The 22,474-nt window shown below is 41.8% G+C and overlaps 1 protein-coding gene across 1 annotated transcript; it reads right to left on the bottom strand.

Moving 5' to 3' along the window:
• Nucleotides 1–613: 613 nt before the first annotated feature.
• Nucleotides 614–22,474, bottom strand: LOC146647652 (uncharacterized). Its single transcript, XM_085389921.1, has 14 exons — nt 22,257–22,474; nt 20,455–20,513; nt 18,181–18,320; nt 16,944–17,128; nt 10,961–11,185; nt 9,253–9,375; nt 8,953–9,043; nt 6,274–6,341; nt 5,315–6,134; nt 4,986–5,148; nt 4,393–4,754; nt 2,420–2,493; nt 2,118–2,164; nt 614–1,723 (listed from the first exon to the last, which is right to left on the bottom strand). The coding sequence occupies exons 1-13, from the start codon at nt 22,359–22,361 to the stop codon at nt 2,129–2,131; spliced, it is 2,451 nt and encodes an 816-aa protein (XP_085246047.1). The 5' UTR covers nt 22,362–22,474; the 3' UTR covers nt 614–1,723; nt 2,118–2,128.

Here is a 22,474-nt window from a genome sequence, read left to right as displayed (position 1 = left end):
CTTACAGATTCAAATTTGACAGATTTTTTTTTAAGGGGATAAAATATAATATTACATCGCCATGAGATTATAATGTGAACTACTGCATAAGGAATCTTAGTGAGATTCAAGTTTTACCTTATAAAATGCATTTCATGTAAACTTTCCCTGAGCTTTTAATCTGCTTGCATATTTCAACAATGAGGATTTCTATTCAAAAGTTCTGAAGTGGAAAAAAGTGACCCTGCGAGGTCCGAGTGACAACTCCAACCCTAAATATAACCAATCAGAATATGTATAATTTGTTCTTATTTCAACTATATTTAGACTGAATTTAGTTTTAATAAAATAAATTGCAATCAAAAACAAAATAACTGAATCACAACCAAAACATTTCTTCCAAAAATGTGAAGTTTTTAGGGTTTGATTACAGCGATCGACTGTGAAACAGACGTGAGAAGCACTTATATCAACAGTGTTCATGTCACGAGGGATGGATGCAGAGGTGAAATGATTCCTGCTGAGCTTCGACAGCACAAACCTTACAAACAGCATCACATCTGGGTTTAATCGCCTAAGAAACAAACGCTGCTTTGTTGACGTGATGCCATTTGCTTTATAATTTCATGCCCAAGTTAGATCAGTTTCCCAGTTTGACTTTCACCGTGAAACACAGCACGTGTAACAGTGTGGGAAGGAAAACAAAGAAAATTACTGCCGCTGCAGAATTAAAGCTATTAACGACCGGCGTTCTCGAAACGTGCTCGTCGTTAGGAACGGCAAATTTAAGCAGTTAAAGTTGTACAAAGCAGCGGGATTTAATCATTTGCATAGCTGATGGCTGACAAAGTTTGCATCATATGCACATCAGAACAAAACTACATATTCTACCTCAAACACAAATGCTGGTTTATCAATCAGTTCACATGAAAAGAAAAGAACCGACAAAAAAGAAAATCGAGCCACCTTAGCTTATTAGCTTATTTCTAACTCAAACTCAAAGATGTGGAGGTTTGTGAGCCCCTCTGACTGTAAGAAGACACACGACTGTGAAAGTTCCCCCTTTATAAGTTTTTATCAGTTCTGAGGAGATGCAGATTGCAGACGGAGCTGCTCTGCAGCCGAAATGTGTCTCGCGCTGCAGTAGAAACGTATTAATCATCTTTCACAGCCTCCAAACATCCTCAGATCCCATCTTCTCTCAGTTTTAAACTAACTGCAAGCTGACTAACTCGAGGGCCATTTTACGCCAAATGATTAAAGAGATAAACTGTGATTTAAAAAAAAATTCACAGCAATCCTGTTAATAATCTAATTCTTTGATTTAAATAGAAATTTATGTTTCACTTGCGTGAATTCTTTCAAACGATAGGCAGCTCATTTAAATCATTTCTTTAATGAGACTTTAATGGGAAAAGCTTCCAGTTAAAAAGGCTGCGCTGAATGAAATGCATAATAAAGTCATTGACTAATTACTATGCTTTTTTTTTTTTTTTCCCATGGCAGAGCAGGTCTGCCTCCAACAAAGCTTTAAAGTCGAATCTGCTAAATAAAGGGGGGTTTAGGGTGTGTATTGTGCTAAATTCACAGTTTAGGAACAAAGGGTAGTGCGAAGTTACTCCCAGCACCTCTCAGAAATCTGTTTCTCGTGGAAAAATGAACCTCAGACAGAATAATCGGGAGAAAAGACGCTGACATTTTTAGGCTTTCAGGTCCAAGTTGCAGTCATCCTCCCGAGTACGCCCTGGGAAGAAAAGGGAAAGTCATAATTAATCCTCAGTAAACAGACAATGATGCCGCGTCTGCTGTAGAGAGAAACCAGACTTGTGCGTTAAGTTTTAGCTACAATCACGAAACAATTTTCTGATTGTTTGACGTTTTCTGAAAAAGCAGCGCTGAGGCTGCAGTGGAGTTCTGAAATGAAAAAATAAAAGCACATGCTTTTTTTAATCACAGGTGAGATGACCCATGAACACGGCCTCTGAAGAGCCTGTGAACGCTTCATTTCACATAGAAAATCCTGAACGGTGACTCGGAGACGGCCGTATAGGAGTTAAGCTGAACCTCTGAAAGCAGCGTTTTAAATTCACAAATTAGTTTCAATAAAGTTTAAGTGGAAAGCTCGAGCAGCTACTCACCCAAATTTAAATCAGTTTGTCTTCTTCTTGGAAGATTTTTTCTTTTTCTGGAATAAGAAAAAATAATAATATTGCTTAACTGCTTCTCCATGCAAATTATTTGGAGAGGAAACTTTGAGTTTACTTTAAAATGCCTCGCAACACTTCTTCACAGATCTATAAAAAAAAAACTTAAGCAAAGACCGAAGATTTCTTTTTCTTGTCTCTTCAAACTGTCAGTCAGTCTCATTAACGAGGGGAAACGTAAACGGCGGCGTACTATAACTCTGAATATTTTAAAAGGAAGGATGAGAGTTTCTTACCCCAGAAGCAGCTGGAGGAGTGTGTGTGTCTGCAGCAGGCTCGACCTCTAGTTTCTCCTGTAGTCTGCTCTTCTCTGTGAATATCAGCACATTATGAAGTCATTTAAAGGAACTGCTGCACTTTGTGGTAGTGTGGTGTGTGTGGAACCCCTGCACGGTCATTTTTTTCACCTCTCTGGATGATTGCAAGCATCATCTTGCAATAGTTTCCCCCTATCCACAGGCAGAGGTGTACTTAAGATAAACTGGAGAAAGCCAAAAGACATCTGGGCCACGGTCATTGTTTACAGGTGGAAATATATGCTTTTAGCTCTCCACATGGGCCTTTTGTCTGCAACAAAAACCTCCTTGAATGCAACTGGTCACTAGAACTCTGATTACAAAGAGAAACCAGAACTAAAAATCTTGTCTCTTCCCCTTCTGTATATGAATACACCAGTTTCTCTTCAGAGGTTATAAATATGATTCAATATCATGTAACAGACTACAGTGAGAGGCAGTGTACTCTCAGCTGTGCCTGCAACAGCACAAATGTGCAGCTCTGAGCCGAGAGAGAAAACTACAGCAGCTACGTCTTTGTTTTAGACGGTGTATGAACCGAGGGGCGACATTAATGCACGATTTGTTACTAATAAGGATTATTTTGAACCTTGAATCTACTCATGTAGAATCCAGCAACAAATGTGAGGTGATGGCCCCACAGTGGAAGATTACAGAGGGTAGCAGGTTGTCCTTCTCAGACATTAATGCATCAAAAACTAAAGACATGGTGATATCGCTCCATCTCTCCTGTGGTGAGGTTGTTGAGTTCGTGTAGCCTTGCACTGTGACTGAGCTTTGAACTTCAGGTGGATGCGCTGTAGAGCTTTTCTCTGTCGGTAAGCTCACCAGCCTGTTTACTTTGATAGGAAGCTTTGTGGATTTTATGTAGACAGCGTCTTTATGATAATGCTTTATTACAGTTTTATGGAGTCTGTCCTGACATGTCCTTTTCTCAGCCTGTGCAGGTCACTGAACCTCAAAAACCAAAAGCAGGCTGTGAGATATAGTTAAAGTCTAAAGAACTGCACACTGTTGTGACGTAGTGTCCTGAAAAACTATGCACATTCTTACTGTTTGCATAGGAATTACAAGGCTAAATAGCAGCTAGGTGTTGCTAATAAAACTGACTTAACTGATCAAAAGCAGTCGGTCTGGAGCATTCGGGAGTATCAACGCAATGCCACAATGTTCCCATGAGTGAACATATCCCAGCAAGTTACTTATAAGTTCCATCGGTGCAATGCTCAGAGAAACCGCAAGAGCTACAGCTCAGACTCTACAGGCCTCAGTTAGCATGTTAAAATTGATGACAGAAAGCCTCTTCACTCTAAAGAGAACATGGCAGCACGGCTTAGGTCTGCAGCGCTGCATCTGCATAAATCGCATGACTCCTGGAATAATGTCCTTTGGATAGAAAAGACCGACATATAGACATCTGGCCATCATGTGTAACACCACGTAACACACAAACGCCTCATACCAGCTGTCAGTTACGGTGATGATTTATGCTTGTTTTGCATTCACAGGATCTGAGCTCCTTGCACCTTCATTTGACTGAGTATACCAAAGTGTATACCAACAATGTGAGAGACTGATAAAGTCAACAGAAGACAATTACTTCAAGTTATTGCTGCTAAAGGTGGATCTACAAGCATCGTGTTTATCCCAGCAGTGCTGTAACTATGGTTCAGTTCATATCTCACAGTCTGGGTCATGGTTTCTTCTTCCTCCAGTATGACGACGAACAATAATACTCTGATGTATAACCTGTTACCGCAGCAGTCTTTAAACATTATAGCTTTCACCACACTGGTTGCAGATCAATGGTACCGCAGGACGATATTGCAGATGTTTGTGTCAAGACTTCATGAACTGTCACACCCTTAATATAGCGCAACATGAATGCTAACTTGGTAAGAAGAAAGTCTTACTTGTTTTCTTAGCAGGTACATCTTGGCTCACATTTTCGGCAGCTTCCTCGCATTTAACCGCCTTCTTCTTCCTTTTCTTCTTCCCTCCGTTTGAAAGCGCCGACGTATCGGCATCATCAAGAATCGCAGCACTCTGGTCATCTGCCACACCGCTCTGATCCTCAGCCTGCAGCTCCCTCTTCTTCTCCTTCTTTGCCTTGGGAGGTTGGTTTTCCTTTGACGAATTTTCTTCTAGGTCAGCATGTTTTTGCATCTTTTTCTTCTTCTTTGGCGTTTCGTCCTCCCGAATGGGCTCAACTTTGGGTCTTTTGCTTGACTTTGGGTGAAACACTTCCTCTGTTTCTTCTTGTAGGTGTTTCTGTCTGAAAAATGGAAGTAATCCTTTAACTTTTACTGTGATTTTGTAAGAACCTTCTGCACATACTCTTTGTAAAAAGTACTACTGGTAGCACAAACCTCTACAGCATCAAAATTCTGCAAGGTGACATTGAAACAATGATAGCAGCGCCAAGTTCTACAATCGTTTGGCTTCGCTTTTGTTTCACTTGTAGTTTTATGAAGAAATATGCCAAAGATAAGCAGAAACTACTCACTTCTTCCTTCTCACATGGTTCTGATCTGCAGATAACTTGTTGCTCTTCATCAACCTCATCGCCATCTTCTCCTTCTTATGAAGTTTTAATCTCCTCTTCAGGCTGAGCTTCTTCCTGAGACGCTTTTTCTTTTTGGCCGAGGAGTCCAAAGAAGACTTTCCCTCTGCAGGAGCAGGCCAAAAAGAAAATAAAATGCACAATTAAAGTTATCTAAAAATCACACTAGATTTATCACCACTAATGATTAAGAGTAAAGGCCACATGAAATACAAGTTAATGTCTTATTACAGGGAACTTTCTGGAAAGGCTTTTCCTCTCTCTCTCTCTACCTGTGGCTTCCATTTTCTCCTCTGTGCCATTACTGCCCCCTGCTGGTTGTTCTTCAGATTGCACCACCTCGTTCTCCTGACCTCCTTCCTTTCTCTTCTTTTTCTTCTTCTTCTTTTTCTCCTCCATTGTCTCTGCCAGACTCACAGGATTCTCAGCCTTCTCCTCTACTGCTCTTCCTGCCTCATGCTTCTCCTCTTCCACATCTTTAGCCTTCTTCTTCTTCTTCTTTTTAATTTTGTTTTCAGTGACAGTGTGAGTTTCCTCTTCCTTCTCTTCTTCTTCGTCTCTTTCCCTTTTCCTCTTCTTAGCCTTCTTTTTCTTGTCTGGTGGAGCTAACTGAGACGCCTCAACCTCATCCTCCTGATCTCCGCCATCCTCTGTCACCTCCTCTTCTTGTCTCTTTTTGTCTCTCTTTTCCTTTTTGGCAGATTTCCTAGGAAGAGGAGTGTCACTGAGTGGATCTGGGGTAGATGCATCAATGCTGCTGGGTGTGTCCGTGATCGATGCGTCTGCTGTTGACGTCTCAAAATCCTGTTTGCTCTTCCTTTTCTTTTTCCTGGGAGTGCTGCGGTCTTTACAGGACTCGGCAGTCTCCTCAGGGGACAGGTGGCTGGTCTCTCGCTCAGCTGCTTCGTCGTCTTTGACTGTGATGTTGATGATGATGGAGGCCTCTGGGTCCGATCGCTCTTCTGAAACCAACGTGACTTTGATACCAGTTGGACTGGCTGAGAGGTCACTCTGGATCCCGGTGTCCACGGGGATTTTCAACATCTCCGTGTCTCCCTCCAGCTCCGAGGAAAGATCTGCGACCTCTGACGTCTGAGTGCAGAGATACATACAGGAATTAAAACATGCTGCATATACACAAAGTCATTAGTGCAAATGTACTCATTATTATTCCCCATCTGCTTCTGGCAAAGACCTATCTTCACCATAAATAGTTAAGTAGTTGTATCACCTCAGATTTCTTTGTCTCCTCCACGTCATCCTCCTCCTCTTTTGGATTTTTAGATTCACCATCAGGGTCTGAAAAACATTATAAAATGCCTACATTAGATTACATTTGTAGTCTTTTATACCTGATCAGAGCTTTAAGATTTAAGTACATGACGTGAGACTCAATAAAATCATCTTTTTAAAATCAGTCGACAGTCTATTACAGTGGCAACTCTGGGAAAAACAGCAAGAGACATGAGTCATAAGGCAGTTTTTTTGTTTGGTCATAAAAGAAAAGAAAAATAAGATAACGAGACATTTTAAATTGCCCTGATGGGATCTCATAACTCCTCCTCTCCTCTGTTATGAGATTTTAATTTGACATCAGGTCTGTTGTTGTAGTTCTGTCTGATGTATTGAGGATTAAAGTGGAGAGCAGAGCACACACTACGACATGTTTGTGATATATCTAACACTTTTATTTGACGAGCATCTCCAGGTGTATTTTTTTTCTTGATAGCAGCATCAGAACCCTCTCCCCCCACAGGAATCCAACTCTGAAGCCTTTCTGCAGCAGATGTTTGGACTTGTCATAGCAGGAAGTTCAGGTCGATAATAATATTATTAACAAAAGGCTCCTTTCCAGGAATTTGTGCAGTTCAGTTAGTAAAATCCAGAACTGCCTCCGTGTTTGACAGGTCAGAATGCGAAAAACCTTCGTTTCTATTCAAACGTCATCTATCATTTTCAAATTTTTGGGTGAAAGATGCGATTGTTTTCCAGATGATTGCAACTCTCAGAGTAGTCATAACTCCGGCTTACTTAACAAGCTGTGACAAGCTTTACAAACTCCTCTGAGAAGTTACACAAGTGAGTGGCGTTGAAAAACAACTGCTGTTTCTCCGGCTTTGGCAGAAATCTGTCAAACTCTTTTACAAGTTTTGGCACTGAATCCAGCTGCCTCGGGGTAAAAATATTCAAACTTTGTCTAAAACTTCTGTGCTTAAACAGCCGGAGATGACGTGCTGTCAATAAAAGGAAAAATGAAAAGACAGAATGCCTTTTTTCTCCCTTGTAAATAAATGGAAAAAAGTAAATCCAGAGTACAGCGACGAAGCTGTGCTTTGTTGGAAACCGCTCCAACAACAACTCCCTTTTTGGAACTGCTTTTTAATATCAGTGAATAACTTTTAGGTCACTTCGTCCAAATCAGCAGCCATTAAATGAAAAGAGAGTCGAGCCTCACAGCTGTACGCCTCCACCACAACAAGTCGAGATAAAGCCAACATCCATCTCCCCTTCTGTTCCCGAGGTGTGTCGTCACATCACCACAAGAAACGTGTTGAGAGGCGGCTGGATTCTCACTAGATTTGCAAGCTCACAACAACCTTGTGTGCGTCATACTAGACGAACCACAGTTGATTTAATCAAATGAGTGTCCTGCGAGGAAATGGCGAACACCAAGGTCACAGCTACAGATGGGCTTCAGGTGTGACAATATTTAGTTTTTTCCCAGGTTAATTAAACTTTTGGGGAAAAAAGAAAACTGCTCAGCAAAGCAACAGGTTGAAATGTGTCTTTCTTCTTGAAGCTACGAAATATGAGTTTTTAGACCGTTTAGTCTTCTTCAGTTGAGAACAGCTGGTCTTTTCGTTTGCCTTGACTTGAGCTCTTCATGCATCACAGTTTTCAGATCCTTCAGCGGTGTAGCTGAATGAAAAACTGAAGACCTTGTGCCCATATGTTAGGAAGTGCATCCTACTTAACCTCAACTCTTTGTCATTGCGGCACAACAGCTTACGAAACGAGCATCGAGCTGCCTGAGCTCACGCTCCAAGTGAGAAGTAATGTTATACTTTTTTTCTCTATTGTTGACTTATGACGAAAAAGATGTCCAAGTAATCATAAATACATATTCAATTCAACTTTATTTATACAGCACCAAATCACAACAACAGTGCGATTTGGTGCTGTCCTCAAGGCCCTTTATATTGTAAGGTAGACCCTACAATAATACATACAGAGAAAACCCAACAATCATATGACCCCCTATGAGCAAGCACTTTGGCGACAGTGGGAAGGAAAAACTCCCTTTTAACAGGAAGAAACCTCCAGCAGAACCAGGCTCAGGGAGGGGCGGAGCATACAACATTAATATTCACATATAAAGATAAGAAGCTATAAAGATGAACCAATTTTAGAGATTACATGAATGTGTGTAATATTCTTATAATCAATCATTTAATTATGTCGGTCATGAGCACGTGCATCTTCTCTTTGTCTTATGTAATCGTATATACGGAAAGATGAATGTGTGGGTCCTCATAACTACGAATTTAGTGATAAGTTTAAATCAATCAATCAATCAATCAGGAGAAACATTCTGATTACAGATGCAACCCTACGACAAATCTCACTTTCTTTCTTAAATCAACCTTGCAGTGATTTTCATGCCTGAGCAGAAATGTGAAATTTTGAAACTCTTGTAACTGTGGAAACAAACCTGGACGGCAGATGTTATCAGACTGATTTTCATAATACTTAAAAGAAACCTGCTGCAGAGGCAGCCGCACTGAAGCCTCGGTTTCTTAACAACAGCTTGTGACTCTTGTCAGAGCAGTGAGAAAGAGACGGAAAAGATGCCATGCATTTAGGGGGAAAAGAACAAACCGGTAATTAAAAATCTATTGGCTGTTAATACCTGCAGAGGGCGGGGCTTGATCATCTCCGAGCTGGTCACTGGTTTCCAGAGCTGTCAGGTCAGAGGTGGTGGGTTCAACCAGGATGGGCATCTGCAAGAGTTCAACAGAGGTCTTTCACCACCAGACATGACGAGTCAAGTTTTTACTGATTTAGTTCTTAGTTTAACTGAATTATTTAAATACTTTGTAATTGTAGTGGAAATATCAAAATATGCAGGCACTTCAGGGATGCATAATAAAAGCAATCACAGGTTCTGTACTCGTATCAATTAATATATGAATATGAAGCAGTACTGCACCTCTCCTGCTGTGGCTTCTTCACCTTCTGGAGACTCGGCTTCGCTGACTTCCTGAGTGGGAACATCTGTCTGCTGTGACGCCGAAGCTTCTTCTATGTCTTCTGAGGTGTTTGTGGTTGCTTCCTGGAGAAAAACAGAGCAGAAAGATCAATTTAATCCTACAAGAAAACAAAGGCGAATTAATACAGCTCATTTTTGTCAATAAAAGCTAAAATTGCACTCGAAGCCACAGTTAAGTCTTGGAAACATGGCTGCATCACTAAAGAGAAGTCAGATGGATAATGGTTTAAACACTTCCAGCCTGGAGGCGCTGGTGCCAGCGCCGGCCAGTATCTGCTTTACAACTCAGCCAGCACCATTTTCTGAAGGTTGCCAAGCATGGCGGCATTCGCTGAAGAGGACAGCTGGGACTGCTGGGACAAAACTGAATGCAGTTTCTTTTGTGTGTTGCTTTTCTCGTGCACCAAATTAGATACCAGTGCAGGTGATAATCTTTAGTTTTAGGTCTATGTTGATGTGTGCATGCGGGCAATAATAACAACAAGAGGACTGATATTTGTTTCCCAAGTTGCATTTCTGCCGATTTATTGTTTTTCCAGATGCTCTGGATTTTGTGGAAGATGACGATTAAATTTAGATTTTTTTTTTTTAACTAAAAAAATAGTCTAAGACTTGATATAAACTAAGCATCTATGGATATGAGCATAAGAGGAACAAGCATAATGATCTTTGATGCATAGCACACCAGCATGCTGCACTAGTCTGTAAACAGAGCCAGATGTTTACAACAGTTTGGGCGACAATTAATTAATATTTGGCTGATCAGGGTTTTTGTTTACAGCTTTTTGATTGCTCATGTCCGATTTATTATTACTGGCGCTTCCATCTTTCCACATGTGAGCAATAAATCTTGCAAATACAACGCTATTTAACTGACCAAATAACATGAATTATTCATTGCTGGCTTTTAACAGTCCTGTTTTGACACTTGGAGAGATGAATGTTGCAGAATTATTATTATTATGGTAAAAAGGTGGCACCACAAATTATCATCTTTATGCCAAAAAAAAAAAAATCATACATTTAATTTCTGTATGTTTTTTATTTGATCTTTTTCTTGTTGACAACTGGCACCAAATTGCTTGTTTAAACAATGCAAATGCCAATTAAATCTGACGTTTCTGTTTCTGTTGGAGCTTCAGATGATTTAAACATGAATACAGAGTTTTAAAGTGCACCGACTTGTTGCACTAATTAAGAGCAACATCTAATACGGTGACATTTAATCGCAATCTTTTACGTTCCAGTAAAGTCCTAAAAGAAAATTCACAATTCAGCAAAGAAAGGCTGTCTGCAGTGTTGACTACTAGAAGCGTAACAACACAAACAGTCCACTGCAAAATAAGTTTCAGCTGTGCAGAGGTGAGCTGAGGAGAAGGAGGCTCTGCTGAGCCAGGAATCAACAACTACTCCCATTTTTTTATGAGTGTGGTTTAAGGTGATTAACATTTCTGCTCATTGCAGAGCGATCCAGTGCGCCAGGAGGAAAATTAAACAGCACACTAGGCCTTTAAAGACATCAAGGTAGAACGAGTGATGCATATGTGCTCAAGTGTCAGTCGCATGAAAAAGTTTTGCGAGATATGATGAGATGAAAAGAAAAATAAACATCTGACACAAAAGTTTAAAATGAAATTGATGAGCTAACCTGCTTCAGATCATCACTGCCCTCTTGATGCTCCACTTTAAGGTCACCGCCTGAGACTGAGGCCTCGGCTGGATCGGGGGCCTGCGATTGGTCCTCAGCCTGATCAGGTAACACCAGGTTGTTGTTACCCTGGCTGGGTGCAGTTATTTCCTCAGCGTCTGAAGAGGCAGAGCTCAGGCTTTCTGCCTCATTGGACGCCTCAGCATACACTTTAGTTGGAGCTGACTGGAAAATATGTACAGGCAGTTAGAAGAACTTGCATCCTGCTGTTTACTCAGAATATCTGCTAGTTTCAGGAAGACAAATCCAAGACACTCGAGGATCTTTTTACTGCTCTGTATACCCCCTTTATTGGAGACTATATTTCACTGCAAATGAGGTGCTATACTGAGAACAGTGTACAGGCTTTTTACGTTTGGGGGAAACAATGCAACAGAGCAATTTCAAATACTCGCACACAGACTAAACTTGTTGTGTCAAATATATTTGGACTATATAGATAGAGACACCCTGTGTTTACGTCCCCTAGCATGCACAACAACAAACCCAGACATGCCTGAGAGCGATAGCTGCATGTGCCAGCCTCCAATGATATTTAGTACATAAAAAGGGAGCTACTTCAACAACCCCCAACAAACCACACTCCTCTGCAAAAAACACCATCAAGTCCAAGCAGGCCAAGAAGGCACGTGAGGAGGAGATGCTAGCATCTCTTTATATGCAATCCAAAAGTAAAAATATGACTCCACTGAGTGTCGCTGGAGCACTTGCTAGCTCCGCTCCACATCACAGGAAGTCCATTTTAATCCACAGAGAGCAGATTTAATTCAACCAGCTGGCGAAAACTACAACTAAAAGAAACTAGAAATTCTGCTGAGTAGAAACATCTTTGCCGTTAAGAATGTGATGTTGTTGTTGTTGTACAGCAAAAAGAAAGCCGCAGTGCTTTTACCATTAGACACAAAGCAATCAGGGTTTCCAGCAGCTGTCGACAGAAACCACAACGAATAGTTTGCACAGAAACGAGCACGCACACAATTTGTCTCTGAAGATTACCGTTGTCACACGCACACAATTCTGTGTCCACACGGCATTATCTGCTGCATCACTGGGCCAACACAAAAGAACAGACAAGACACACACACACACAGCAGTAATAACAACAGAGGAAACTAATACAGGACAGATGAGACGAGTGGAAATGTGTCCGTGTGTTTCACAAGCGTATAACAACACTGCAGCTACTGTCCATCTATCAGCACATTATTACAGTGGCTGGACAACAGCTATGTGTGTTCATGATGGCACTGCTTTCCTCCTCCTGTAACAACGCTCAGCACTCGATACTTACTCGAACGCTTTTTACTTTTTGCTTTTAACTTTAATGAAAGCCTTTAAAACATAAACCCCAAGTAAAAATATTCCTACATTAACCCTTTAAGACCTACCATAGAACCAAGTGCGCCAGAGCTTATATTATATTTTTACATGCTGTGGAGCCATTTTTGGGAGCATTTCAAGTTGCTATACATCAATACAACCATTATAGCCCAAATTTTAATAATATGTCTGCATTAAGTGCACAGTAATTACATAAATTGCAAAAAAGTGCAATAAACTACAAAAAAATTGAAAATCGTTTTTGTTTTTTTAACATATATTTCTAGTTAGAGAAATTTAAGAGGCTTATCCCTCAGAACTGTAAATACAAAAAAGTTGCACAAAATAGTTTCCCACCACAGGAAATTTATTTTGAGTGTCTTCATAGTTTTATTTTTGAAATACACCAATTTTTATATACTGCAATAAAAACGAAAATAAATCTTATAATGCAAATTTGCAAAAAAAACTGCATATGCATCAAAATAAACTATTTCCAGCAGTGCAATATGAGTCCTAAGCATCCCAGAAACGACACAGAAAGTCATAAAGTCAAAGATAACTTTTAAAAACACCAGTATAGGCTCATAAGGCCCTGATGGTAAAAAACTACATTTTCGCAAATGACGTCACTTCCGGTTTCGGGCAGGTCATGGCGGACATGCGATAGTTCGTGCTGATGGACGAAGGAAGTGTTACAAACAGCTGATCGGATCGGCAAAGCGTGTTTCTGGAATATTATGTTTTTGTTACTGCAAGCGCTTTTTATGCAATTTTTGCAAAGCTATATGTGGAAGGAAACTGTGACCGAGGACAAGCTGATGGCATAAGATGTAAGTACAACTCCTCCGGTTTCATATGCAAAAAAAATTATTGCGCTAGTTTACGTGGTTGCAGAGCTACCGGGATTTAAAAATAGTTATGCAAAATGGAGCGTGCCCGCTCAGACCGGCTTTAAAGGGTTAATGATCATTAACACGTCGCACCTTTATCTTTCCCTGCTCGTAGTTATTTCAAGAGTTGCTTTATGAGATAAGACTTAAATAACTCGTGTTCACTTCATGCTTAATCGTACAAATTTAGAGATTCATCTTTAATTAGATAAGGTCTGCTGGAGATTCCTCGCCTACTTTAGTTTTAAGATGCTAATATTTGAAAATATGATTGTTATCTTCAGGGCATAGCTTATTTCAGATTATAAATGTACTGTTTACCCTCCGTAGAGCAGAATGGCACAGGAGGCGAGGAAGAGAGAGAGCCAGGAAACGTGCAGCTTTTATTGCTGATCCCTTTCGCTTTTCCAAACAATTGCTGGGGGTTAAGCGAAGCGGGCAGTTGGAGTGCTCAGCAGAGGAGGTGAATAACTTCCTTCATGAGACCATGAGTGACCCTTTGAGGGAACAAGACTTGGGACCAAACAAAGCTCTCATCAACCCTGCCCCACCATCAGTAGAGTTCAAGTTGACGGAGCCAAGTTTGAAGGAGGTGTGTGAGGTCATCAAAGCAGCCCGCTCAGCATCCTCCCCAGGTCCCAGTGGCGTACCCTACCTTGTCTATAAGCGCTGCCCAGAGCTGCTCCGCCACCTGTGGAAGATCTTAAAGGTGATATGGCGGAGAGGGAGAGTTGCTGATCAGTGGAGGTGCGCAGAGGGAGTCTGGATTCCCAAAGAGGAGGATTCGAAAAACATAAACCAGTTTCGGAGCATCTCGCTATTGAGCGTGGAGGGGAAGGTGTTTTTTAGCGTTGTCTCCCGGAGATTGACCGAGTTTCTCCTTAGAAACAATTACATTGATCCATCAGTTCAGAAGGGGGGGATCCCAGGAGTTCCTGGTTGCCTAGAGCACACTGGTGTAGTTACACACCTTATAAGAGAAGCCCATGAGAACAGAGGCGACCTAGCTGTATTGTGGCTGGACCTGACTAATGCGTATGGGTCGATCCCACACAAACTGGTTGAGCATGCTTTACACCTCCACCATGTTCCCAGTAAGATCAAGGACCTAATCCTGGACTATTATGCCAATTTCAGGCTTAGGGTCACTGCTAGGGCAGTTACTTCAGACTGGCACCGACTCCGGAAAGGTATAATAACAGGCTGTACCATCTCAGTTACGCTCTTTGCCCTGGCAATGAACATGGTGGTAAAGGCTGCGGAGGTGGAGTGCAGAGGGCCGTTAACAAGGTCAGGTGTTCGTCAGCCCCCTATCAGAGCCTATATGGATGACCTCACCATTACAACATCATCAGTTCCCGGGTGTAGGTGGATCTTGCAAGGTCTTGAGAGACTCATCTCATGGGCAAGGATGAGTTTTAAACCTTCCAAGTCAAGATCGATGGTACTGAAGAAGGGCAAGGTGACGGACAAGTTCCGGTTCTCAATTTCAGGAACCATTATTCCATCCATAACGGAACAACCAGTTAAGAGCTTGGGGAAACTCTTTGACTCCAGCCTGAAAGACTCTACTGCTATTCAGAAGGCAAATGAGGAGCTGGGAGCGTGGCTTATTAAGGTGGATAAGTCCGGCTTGCCTGGAAGATTTAAAGCCTGGATCTACCAGCATTCCATCCTGCCCCGAATCCTGTGGCCCTTGCTTGTCTATACAGTTCCGATAACTACTGTGGAATCCCTTGAAAGAAAGATCAGTGGCTTTCTTCGTAAGTGGCTGGGACTTCCCCGCAGTCTCACCAGCGCTGCCTTGTATGGGACAAGCAACAGCGTGCAGTTACCCTTCAGTGGTCTCACAGAAGAGTTCAAGGTGGCTCGCACACGAGAAGCCCTACAGTACAGAGATTCTAAAGACTGCAAGGTGGCATCAGCAGGCATTGAGGTAAGGACAGGAAGAAAGTGGAAGGCTGAGAAGGCAGTTGAGGTGGCGGAGTCACGCCTAAGGCAGAAAACACTGATGGGGGTCTTAGCAACAGGGGGAGCAGGCTTGGGGTACGTCCCAAAGGCCCAGGTCAGCAGGGCACAGGGAAAGGAGAGACACCAGCTACTCCTGGAAGAGGTCCAAGCAGGTGTGGAGGAGGAGCGAGTAAGTAGAGCTGTAGGCCTTAAGCGGCAGGGAGCATGGACAAGGTGGGAGAGCACCTTGCAGCGCAAGGTCACCTGGGCAAACATCATGCAGGCAGACTTCCACCGGATCCGATTCCTAGTGCAGGCAGTATACGACACTCTGCCAAGCCCAGCAAACCTCCATCTGTGGGGAAAGAGCGAGACACCTGCCTGTCCCCTGTGCTCTGGAAGAGGGACCCTAGAACACCTCCTTAGCAGCTGCCCAAGGGCCCTGGCCGATGGTCGGTATCGTTGGCGGCACGACCAGGTGCTCAGAGTAGTTGCTGAAAAGATTGCCTTAGCAATCAGCACCAGCAAGCACCATCATGCTCCGAGGAAGGCAATCTCTTTTATTAAGGCTGGAGAGAAACCCCAGGTGCGCCCACATTTGACAACTGGCCTTCTCAACACAGCCTCTGATTGGCAGCTACAGGCTGACCTGGGTAAACAACTAAAGTTCCCTCAGAACATTGCAAAAACATCACTCCGGCCAGACTTGATAATTATTTCTGAGGCCTCAAAACAGCTGATCATGCTGGAACTCACAGTGCCCTGGGAAGAGCGGATCGAGGAGGCCAATGAAAGGAAACGAGGAAAGTACCAGGAACTAGTGCAAGAGTGCAGGGGAAGGGGCTGGAAGACTTTCTATGAGCCCATAGAAGTGGGTTGTAGGGGCTTTGCAGGACGATCACTCTGCAAAGTCCTAGGCCGGCTGGGCGTGGCTGGGGCAACCAAGAAGAGGGCCATCCAGGCTGTGAGTGAAGCGGCAGAGAAAGCCACAAGGTGGCTGTGGATTAAGAGGGCTGATCCGTGGGTAGCTACTGGTACGCAAGTCGGGGCCTGATCACCCCCGGCTGGGTCGCCTGGGCGAGGGTGTATGATGTTGTGAGACCCGAAACACCTGATGACCCTAGGATACATCACTGAAGATGCGTACCAGTGCATCCAGGAGATGTGTCTTTATAGATAATAGTGTACTGTTTGGGTGTCAGAATGTCAATATTATTACCTGTAAAAGCTAATCTGCAGAAGCAGAACACATGGCGCCGCCTTTGTGTCTGTTTACGCAGCTCTTTGGTGACAGAGAGAAGGATTATTAGCATGCAGACGTGCTGCAAAACTTTGCATAGGACCAACCACAACCACGCCTTCCTGCAGCTGCTGTTGTTGAGAAACCTCTTTTGAATTTAAGAAAACACATTTTTAAAGCTTAAGTCATGCCAGGAAATAAACTGTTAGCATCTTAGCTGGGAAAAATGATTCTCCTTCTTATCTTGTTATTTCTCCTGTGATTTTAATACCATTTGAAGGCTACAGGATATTTTCTGGTTTTCTCGGCGCACGTGTTCATCAACACATCCTAAATACCAAACATTTACGCTCAACATTCAGTTTGTCCTTATTGACTCTCCCATATGAAGCACACATTAGCACTGACACAACAGGGCTACGCTAACTGAAAGTATTCTGTCTCCTCACTTTGAGAAAAAGGGGGCAAAGCTAGCACAGAAAAACTCAAACCCATTTTTCATGATATGTGAGATGTTCACCTGTTGCTCTGTTTTTGTTTCTTCCTCCTTTATCTTTTCTTCTTCCACTTCACTGTCAGAGGAGCCGGCGCTCTCGCTGTCAGAGTTTGTTGCTTGGGATTTATTATCAGCAGCCAGCAGCTGCTCACAGACACTCTCAGAGATGCTCTCTGCCTTCAGTGGCTCAACAACATCAGGCCCAGGCTCTGAAAGAGAAAATCAAATATATTTTAGACTGGCTTCATAGTCACCGGTGCCAAGATTTGTAAAAGAAATAAACACAGAGTGAAAAAAAAGGATAACTTATAAAATGCAAAGTTCAACTCAGTTTTCTTTATGTAGCGCCAATTTCACAACAACAGTTGCCCCAAAGAGCTTTACATTGTAAGGTAAGGACCCTACAATATTAGAGATAACAGCCCAACAATCAGATGATCCTGTATGAACAAGTTACGAGACGTAACCCAGCAGCATTACTGAGGCACGTGTCAGAGTCAACCGATCTAGTAGTTACATTCCCTAAAAAGTCCAGGTGATGTGGAGAAGTAACAAAAAGTGTCCAGTTTGAACAAAGAAGGCAAGAATCTAACAATAAACTTTATCAAAAAGGGAAGTTTGAAGACTGATCTTAAAAGTAGAGAAACGTCTCCTACACTGTGAGCTAGCTGCGCAGGAGAGGAGCTTCTGACCATTTACAGCAGTGAGGTTAGTCACAAACACTCGACACACATTACTCCAGTCCTGGCAGAATTACACTGGCTTCCGATTTGCTACAGAACCCAATTAAAATTTTCACTGATTACTTTTAAATCACAGACAATCAATTACTGTTACAACTTCTGCAGTGTGGGCTCAAAGCACAGGAGCCCATTGTGGAACAAACTTCAGCTTACTGCTAAATTAGCTTTAAATTAGCATTAGATAAATAAACAAAAACATATTTTTACAGAGAGGCTTTTGTTTGTTTTACGTTTTCCTCATTTCTTGCATCTTCCAAGATAAACTAATGAATCAGCTGTATGACTGACAGGTTGCTAAAGTAATTAATTGCCAAGTTGTTGCTCTATGTATCTATAAAACATCAGAAAAAATAAAAATGGAAATCATCATTCTCCAGAAATCGAGATCCACAAGATTTAAACAAGCATTAATTAGAAAATGTTTGACATTTAATTAATTAAATTCATTTCAGCTACAGATGTGCACATATTAGTGGCTTTATTTTGTCCTAACTACTGCAATCAAAGATAAAATTTACCGAGTGGAGGGTTGGAATCCACATCATCTCCTCCTGTGACACTGGAGAGCCTGGTGTCTGCAGCCTCTGCTTTGATGCTTTTCTTTGAGTAACTGGACTCTTGTGTCTCCTGTTTGGCATGCTGGGCTAGGGAGTACAGTCTGTAACACACACACACACACAAATGAATTACATTTCTTTTACTGGCTATGCTTATACATTAGGTAAAGCACCAACTGATGAGCTGAAAAACGCAGTCAATGCAAATCTCAATTCCTCCAGCGACCACTTGAGGCTGACTCTAAAAGTGAGTCTCAGACTCACAGATTCCCGAGTTAAATTGTCCAACTTCAGGCATGAATTTAACACGTTTACATGCTAGTATGAGAAGTATTTTTGGCCTCATGTATGTTTTCTCCCTTCATCACAATTGTACACAGGGCTAATCTTTATTATAAATCATTTAAATGGAATTTGCTGATGCAATTAGCAGATTTACAAACACAGATTGCTTAAGTTGATAGCAGCGTGCCAAGTTTCAGCCCAGAAAGTCTGAAATGAACTCTGGACCATTTTAGTGTTTAGAGCATTTTGGAACAGTTACATGGCTAATAATTTAACTTTTTTCTCCAGTTTCCAAACTGTTATAACATAACATACATCTGTATATCTCTAGTAAAGTAGTAAAACTAGTAAAGCGCTATACAAATACAGGCCATTTACATCCGGTTTCACCAACACCAAAATGGCGAGCCTTAGTGTTCCAACACGCACTAATACGTGATGCTGCAGTGGCAACATCCATCTTTTTATAAGCAATCGGACTCAAAACATCTCAAACTGGTTTCTTGAACACGAGTTCAGTGTACTCAGATGGCCTCCACAGGCACCAGATCTGAATCTAAGAGAGCGCCTTTGGGATGCGGCGGGAGACTCAAGCCACGGATAAATCTGCAGGAACTGTGTGATGCTATCCTATCAACATGGAAAATCTCCGAGGAATGTTTCCAGCACATTTTTCAATCTATGTCACAAAGAATTAAGGCAGCTCTCAAAGCAGAAAAGGAGTCTAACCCAGTACTGGGAAGGTGTGCCTAAATGGTCGTGAACGTAAACAAGCATTCGACTTGATTTAGCTATGCTTGGAAGCAAATAGCTAGCACAGCTATAGACTACACTGTTCTGTTTACATGTCTTTACTCTTTATCAGTGCAGTGAAGTAATTCAATTCTGTGTTTTTCTCCCACCTTAACCCCCAACTAGCTGCCCGTCCCTGAGCCTGGTTCTGCCGGAGCTTTCTTCCTGTTCAAAGGGAGTTTTTCCTTCCCACGGTTGCCAAGTGCTCGCTTACAAAGTGTCAGCTAACTTTGGAGAGGTTAAGTGTATTCTTACCTACATTATAAAGCACATTGAAGCAACAGGTGTTGTAAATTGACGCTATATAAATAATATTTAATTGAATTCACCAGCTTTTGAAAAGAAAAACATTTCTGTGAATCTCAGAAGCCTAAGAACTACAGGTTTTTGATCATTTGCATTGTGGCATTAATTAGAATAGGGCTAAGTACCATTATGAGTACTTATCCCTAATGAGCAGCTGTTTGAAAACAGTGTTTTTCTGATAATCAGAGGTGCCTTATATTCGGCACATAATTATGTATTTTCATTGACTTCTGCAGATTTCTGTTATTTTAGTGTTAGATTCACTTCGGCAAATGAGCTGATGTCATTGATTTAGCCATTTATCTGATGCCCATTTAATCCTCATTAGGGAGGCAGGGATTTGAAGGTGATCCCAGAATGCACTGGGCACAAGGCCAGGAAATCACTCACACAAACCGTACCAGTCGCATCCTGCTCACACAGACAGCGTGGAGTCTACAAATCACCTAAGCTGAGTGTGTCTCTGAATCGCATTACCTGCTGAGCTGTGACTCCAAAAAAGCAGGAAGTCATAAAATGTGGAGATAAAGAAAAACAGAGGATGATGAGAAAAAGCCACTATTTATGCACTTCATTGGGCTTAATCTCATTTTAGACCATTAAATGATTGTTTTAAGGTTCTTTGGGAGCCAGAGAGCCCCATCCTGTTTTCAGCTGCTGACATTTTTAATCTACACATGCTCACCTGTACAGTTTGCTGTACACAGTCAGTTTTCACAAAATTTGCAGCACATATAACAATTACAGCACAAAGAATGTTAAATTTTACAATTTTCTTATAATTACTTTCTTTTTGGTAACTTGTGGCATTATATATTTATGTATACAAGTGTGTAACTGGGTGTGACTTACTTCATCCAGCCTGTGTAGATATCATGTAGGGTGGAGGAGCTCTCCACTGGTGTCTCCACCTACAACACAACACACAACAGCCTGAGAAATACTGTGCATCTAAAACTTGCTCAGTACTGACTCTTCAAGAGTGTTTTCAAAATACAATTTCTCCTTTTCACTGATTCCCTGAATGTTCTGTCTCTGCTTCAGCTAAACTTCCTGTGCGTCCCATAACTACATAGACAAAAGAAGAAAGGAAAAAAACACAGATAGCAAAGGGAAATAACAAATTTCCTGTGCTGCAGGAATGCTGCCACAAGCTTCCAGATGTGAATTCATGTAAAATATGCCAAAGAAGAGAGTATGATGAATACACAATGTTCACATAGAGGAGTGAAGGACACTCGTAAGTAAATTCTAATAAGACTGCTGCTGTAACTTCATTCAGACTTTAAGGTGTTGTTTTATGTCCTTTCCAGCTCTCGTTTTATGTTTGAACTCTACGACAGTATAATATTCCTTATTTTTATGTTTTGATGGAGCCCACAGCTCATCCCGTGTCTGAAAAACCCTTCCCCCCTCTTTTTAATGGTTAGGAACCAGCCTATCCAGGGTTTACCCTGCCTCTGGCATTGTAACAGCTGGGACAGGCTCCAGCTACCGCGACACAATGCTGGATAAGTGGTTAGTAAAATGAAAGAAAAGATAAATGATATCTTATAATGAACTTCAGCAGACCGCTCAGTTAATTCACTCTCCCTTTAAGCCAACTTTCTTCAGATTGGCCGTCCCTGTAAACAGAAGGTCTGAGCTGCAGGTGGGCGGGGTTTATGTACTTGCATTCAGACCTGTGAAGCCAAAATAGAAAAGAACTGTTGCAAACAGAGAACCCTTGTGATTCTCTGTACCTGTACCGACTCTGATCTCACTTTTTACATTTTCTTTTATCATGTTAAATATGAGCACCCGCCACTGTAAGTATGAGCAACTTTTGACAATGACATTTTTATCTCATAAGCTCTGCAGGAAAAGCTTACATCACACCTAAGCGCATGTTTCCTAACAGACAGACTTAGGAAGAATAAGACAATATTATTTTTTAGATTTCCCCTGTTAAAAAAGAAAATACCAGATAGGCTTATTTTACAGTGTTTGGTTGCATCATAAGATGTCATCGGCACAGCTACTGGATAATCAAGAGCTGCAGTGATTATGTGCAACAGTCCAAATACCCCAAATTCTAAAAACGAGTGAATTACAGCGAAATATAGAGAAAAGCATCCAGGTCTCGTATTTGAAAAATATGTAAGTAGAAGTTCATCTCAGCTGGCTATTTAATTTTTAAAAAAGCTGCCGATTATTTTTAAATTGATGAAATAATCAATTAATCAACTTATCACAGCAGCTCCAGGAGCTTTAGATAAAAAAGGTCAACTGTTATCACTAAACACTATGAAAAGGTGATGAGGTTTTGAATGGGGTGACAGCGTGCAGCAATAGGCCGCAGGAGCAGAGCTGCTTTGTGCAGCTCCTGTAACATAATGTTCTTTTCCTCCAGAAGGCCTGAACAAGGAGCCACACGCTTTGTCGCGCACACACACAGACTGAAGTGCATCTTACCGACAGCCACACTGAAGCAAACACACATCACATTTATATTTAAGTTGTTATATAACAAGCAAGATGCGCATGTCAGCTGATGAAATCACATTAAAAAAAATAGTCTTTTTACTCACATTTAACTAACGTGTGCGAGCTAGAACCCAGTCTACCGACTGCACGCTAAATATTAGACTGTAAATTTAAGCCAAACTTCTTACCTGGGTAACGTGCTTCTCCAGCACCTGGGCAGCTTTCTGGTAGCCGTTCACCTTCAGGTGCTGGTAGATTAGAAACAGCAGCACGTCGTCCTCCTCTGAGGCCATGCTGTCCGACGGGACCGACTGGCAAACCGGGAAAAAGTGCAAATAATATTGACGGGTTATTTACACTTCAGTACATGCTCGCTATTCGGCGTGCGCACATGTGCGCTGACGAC

Source organism: Rhamphochromis longiceps, linkage group LG18 (assembly GCF_057381845.1).
Source record: "Rhamphochromis longiceps isolate RC_006_pf linkage group LG18, R_longiceps_female_GT1.1, whole genome shotgun sequence".
Classification (NCBI taxonomy): Eukaryota; Metazoa; Chordata; class Actinopteri; order Cichliformes; family Cichlidae; genus Rhamphochromis; species Rhamphochromis longiceps.
The sequence above is the reverse complement of the archived record's forward strand: the minus strand, read 5'-3'. Positions and strand labels throughout refer to the sequence as shown.

Coding starts and splice junctions, on each gene's coding strand:
- LOC146647652 (XM_085389921.1), bottom strand. CDS start 22,361: ATGGCCTCAGAGGAGGACGACGTGCTGCTGTTTCTAATCTACCAGCAC. Junction 5,149..5,314: donor GGAGAAAATGGAAGCCACAG/GTAGAGAGAGAG, acceptor CTGCTCCTGCAG/AGGGAAAGTCTTCTTTGGAC. Junction 2,165..2,419: donor CTCCTCCAGCTGCTTCTGGG/GTAAGAAACTCT, acceptor TTCTTATTCCAG/AAAAAGAAAAAATCTTCCAA.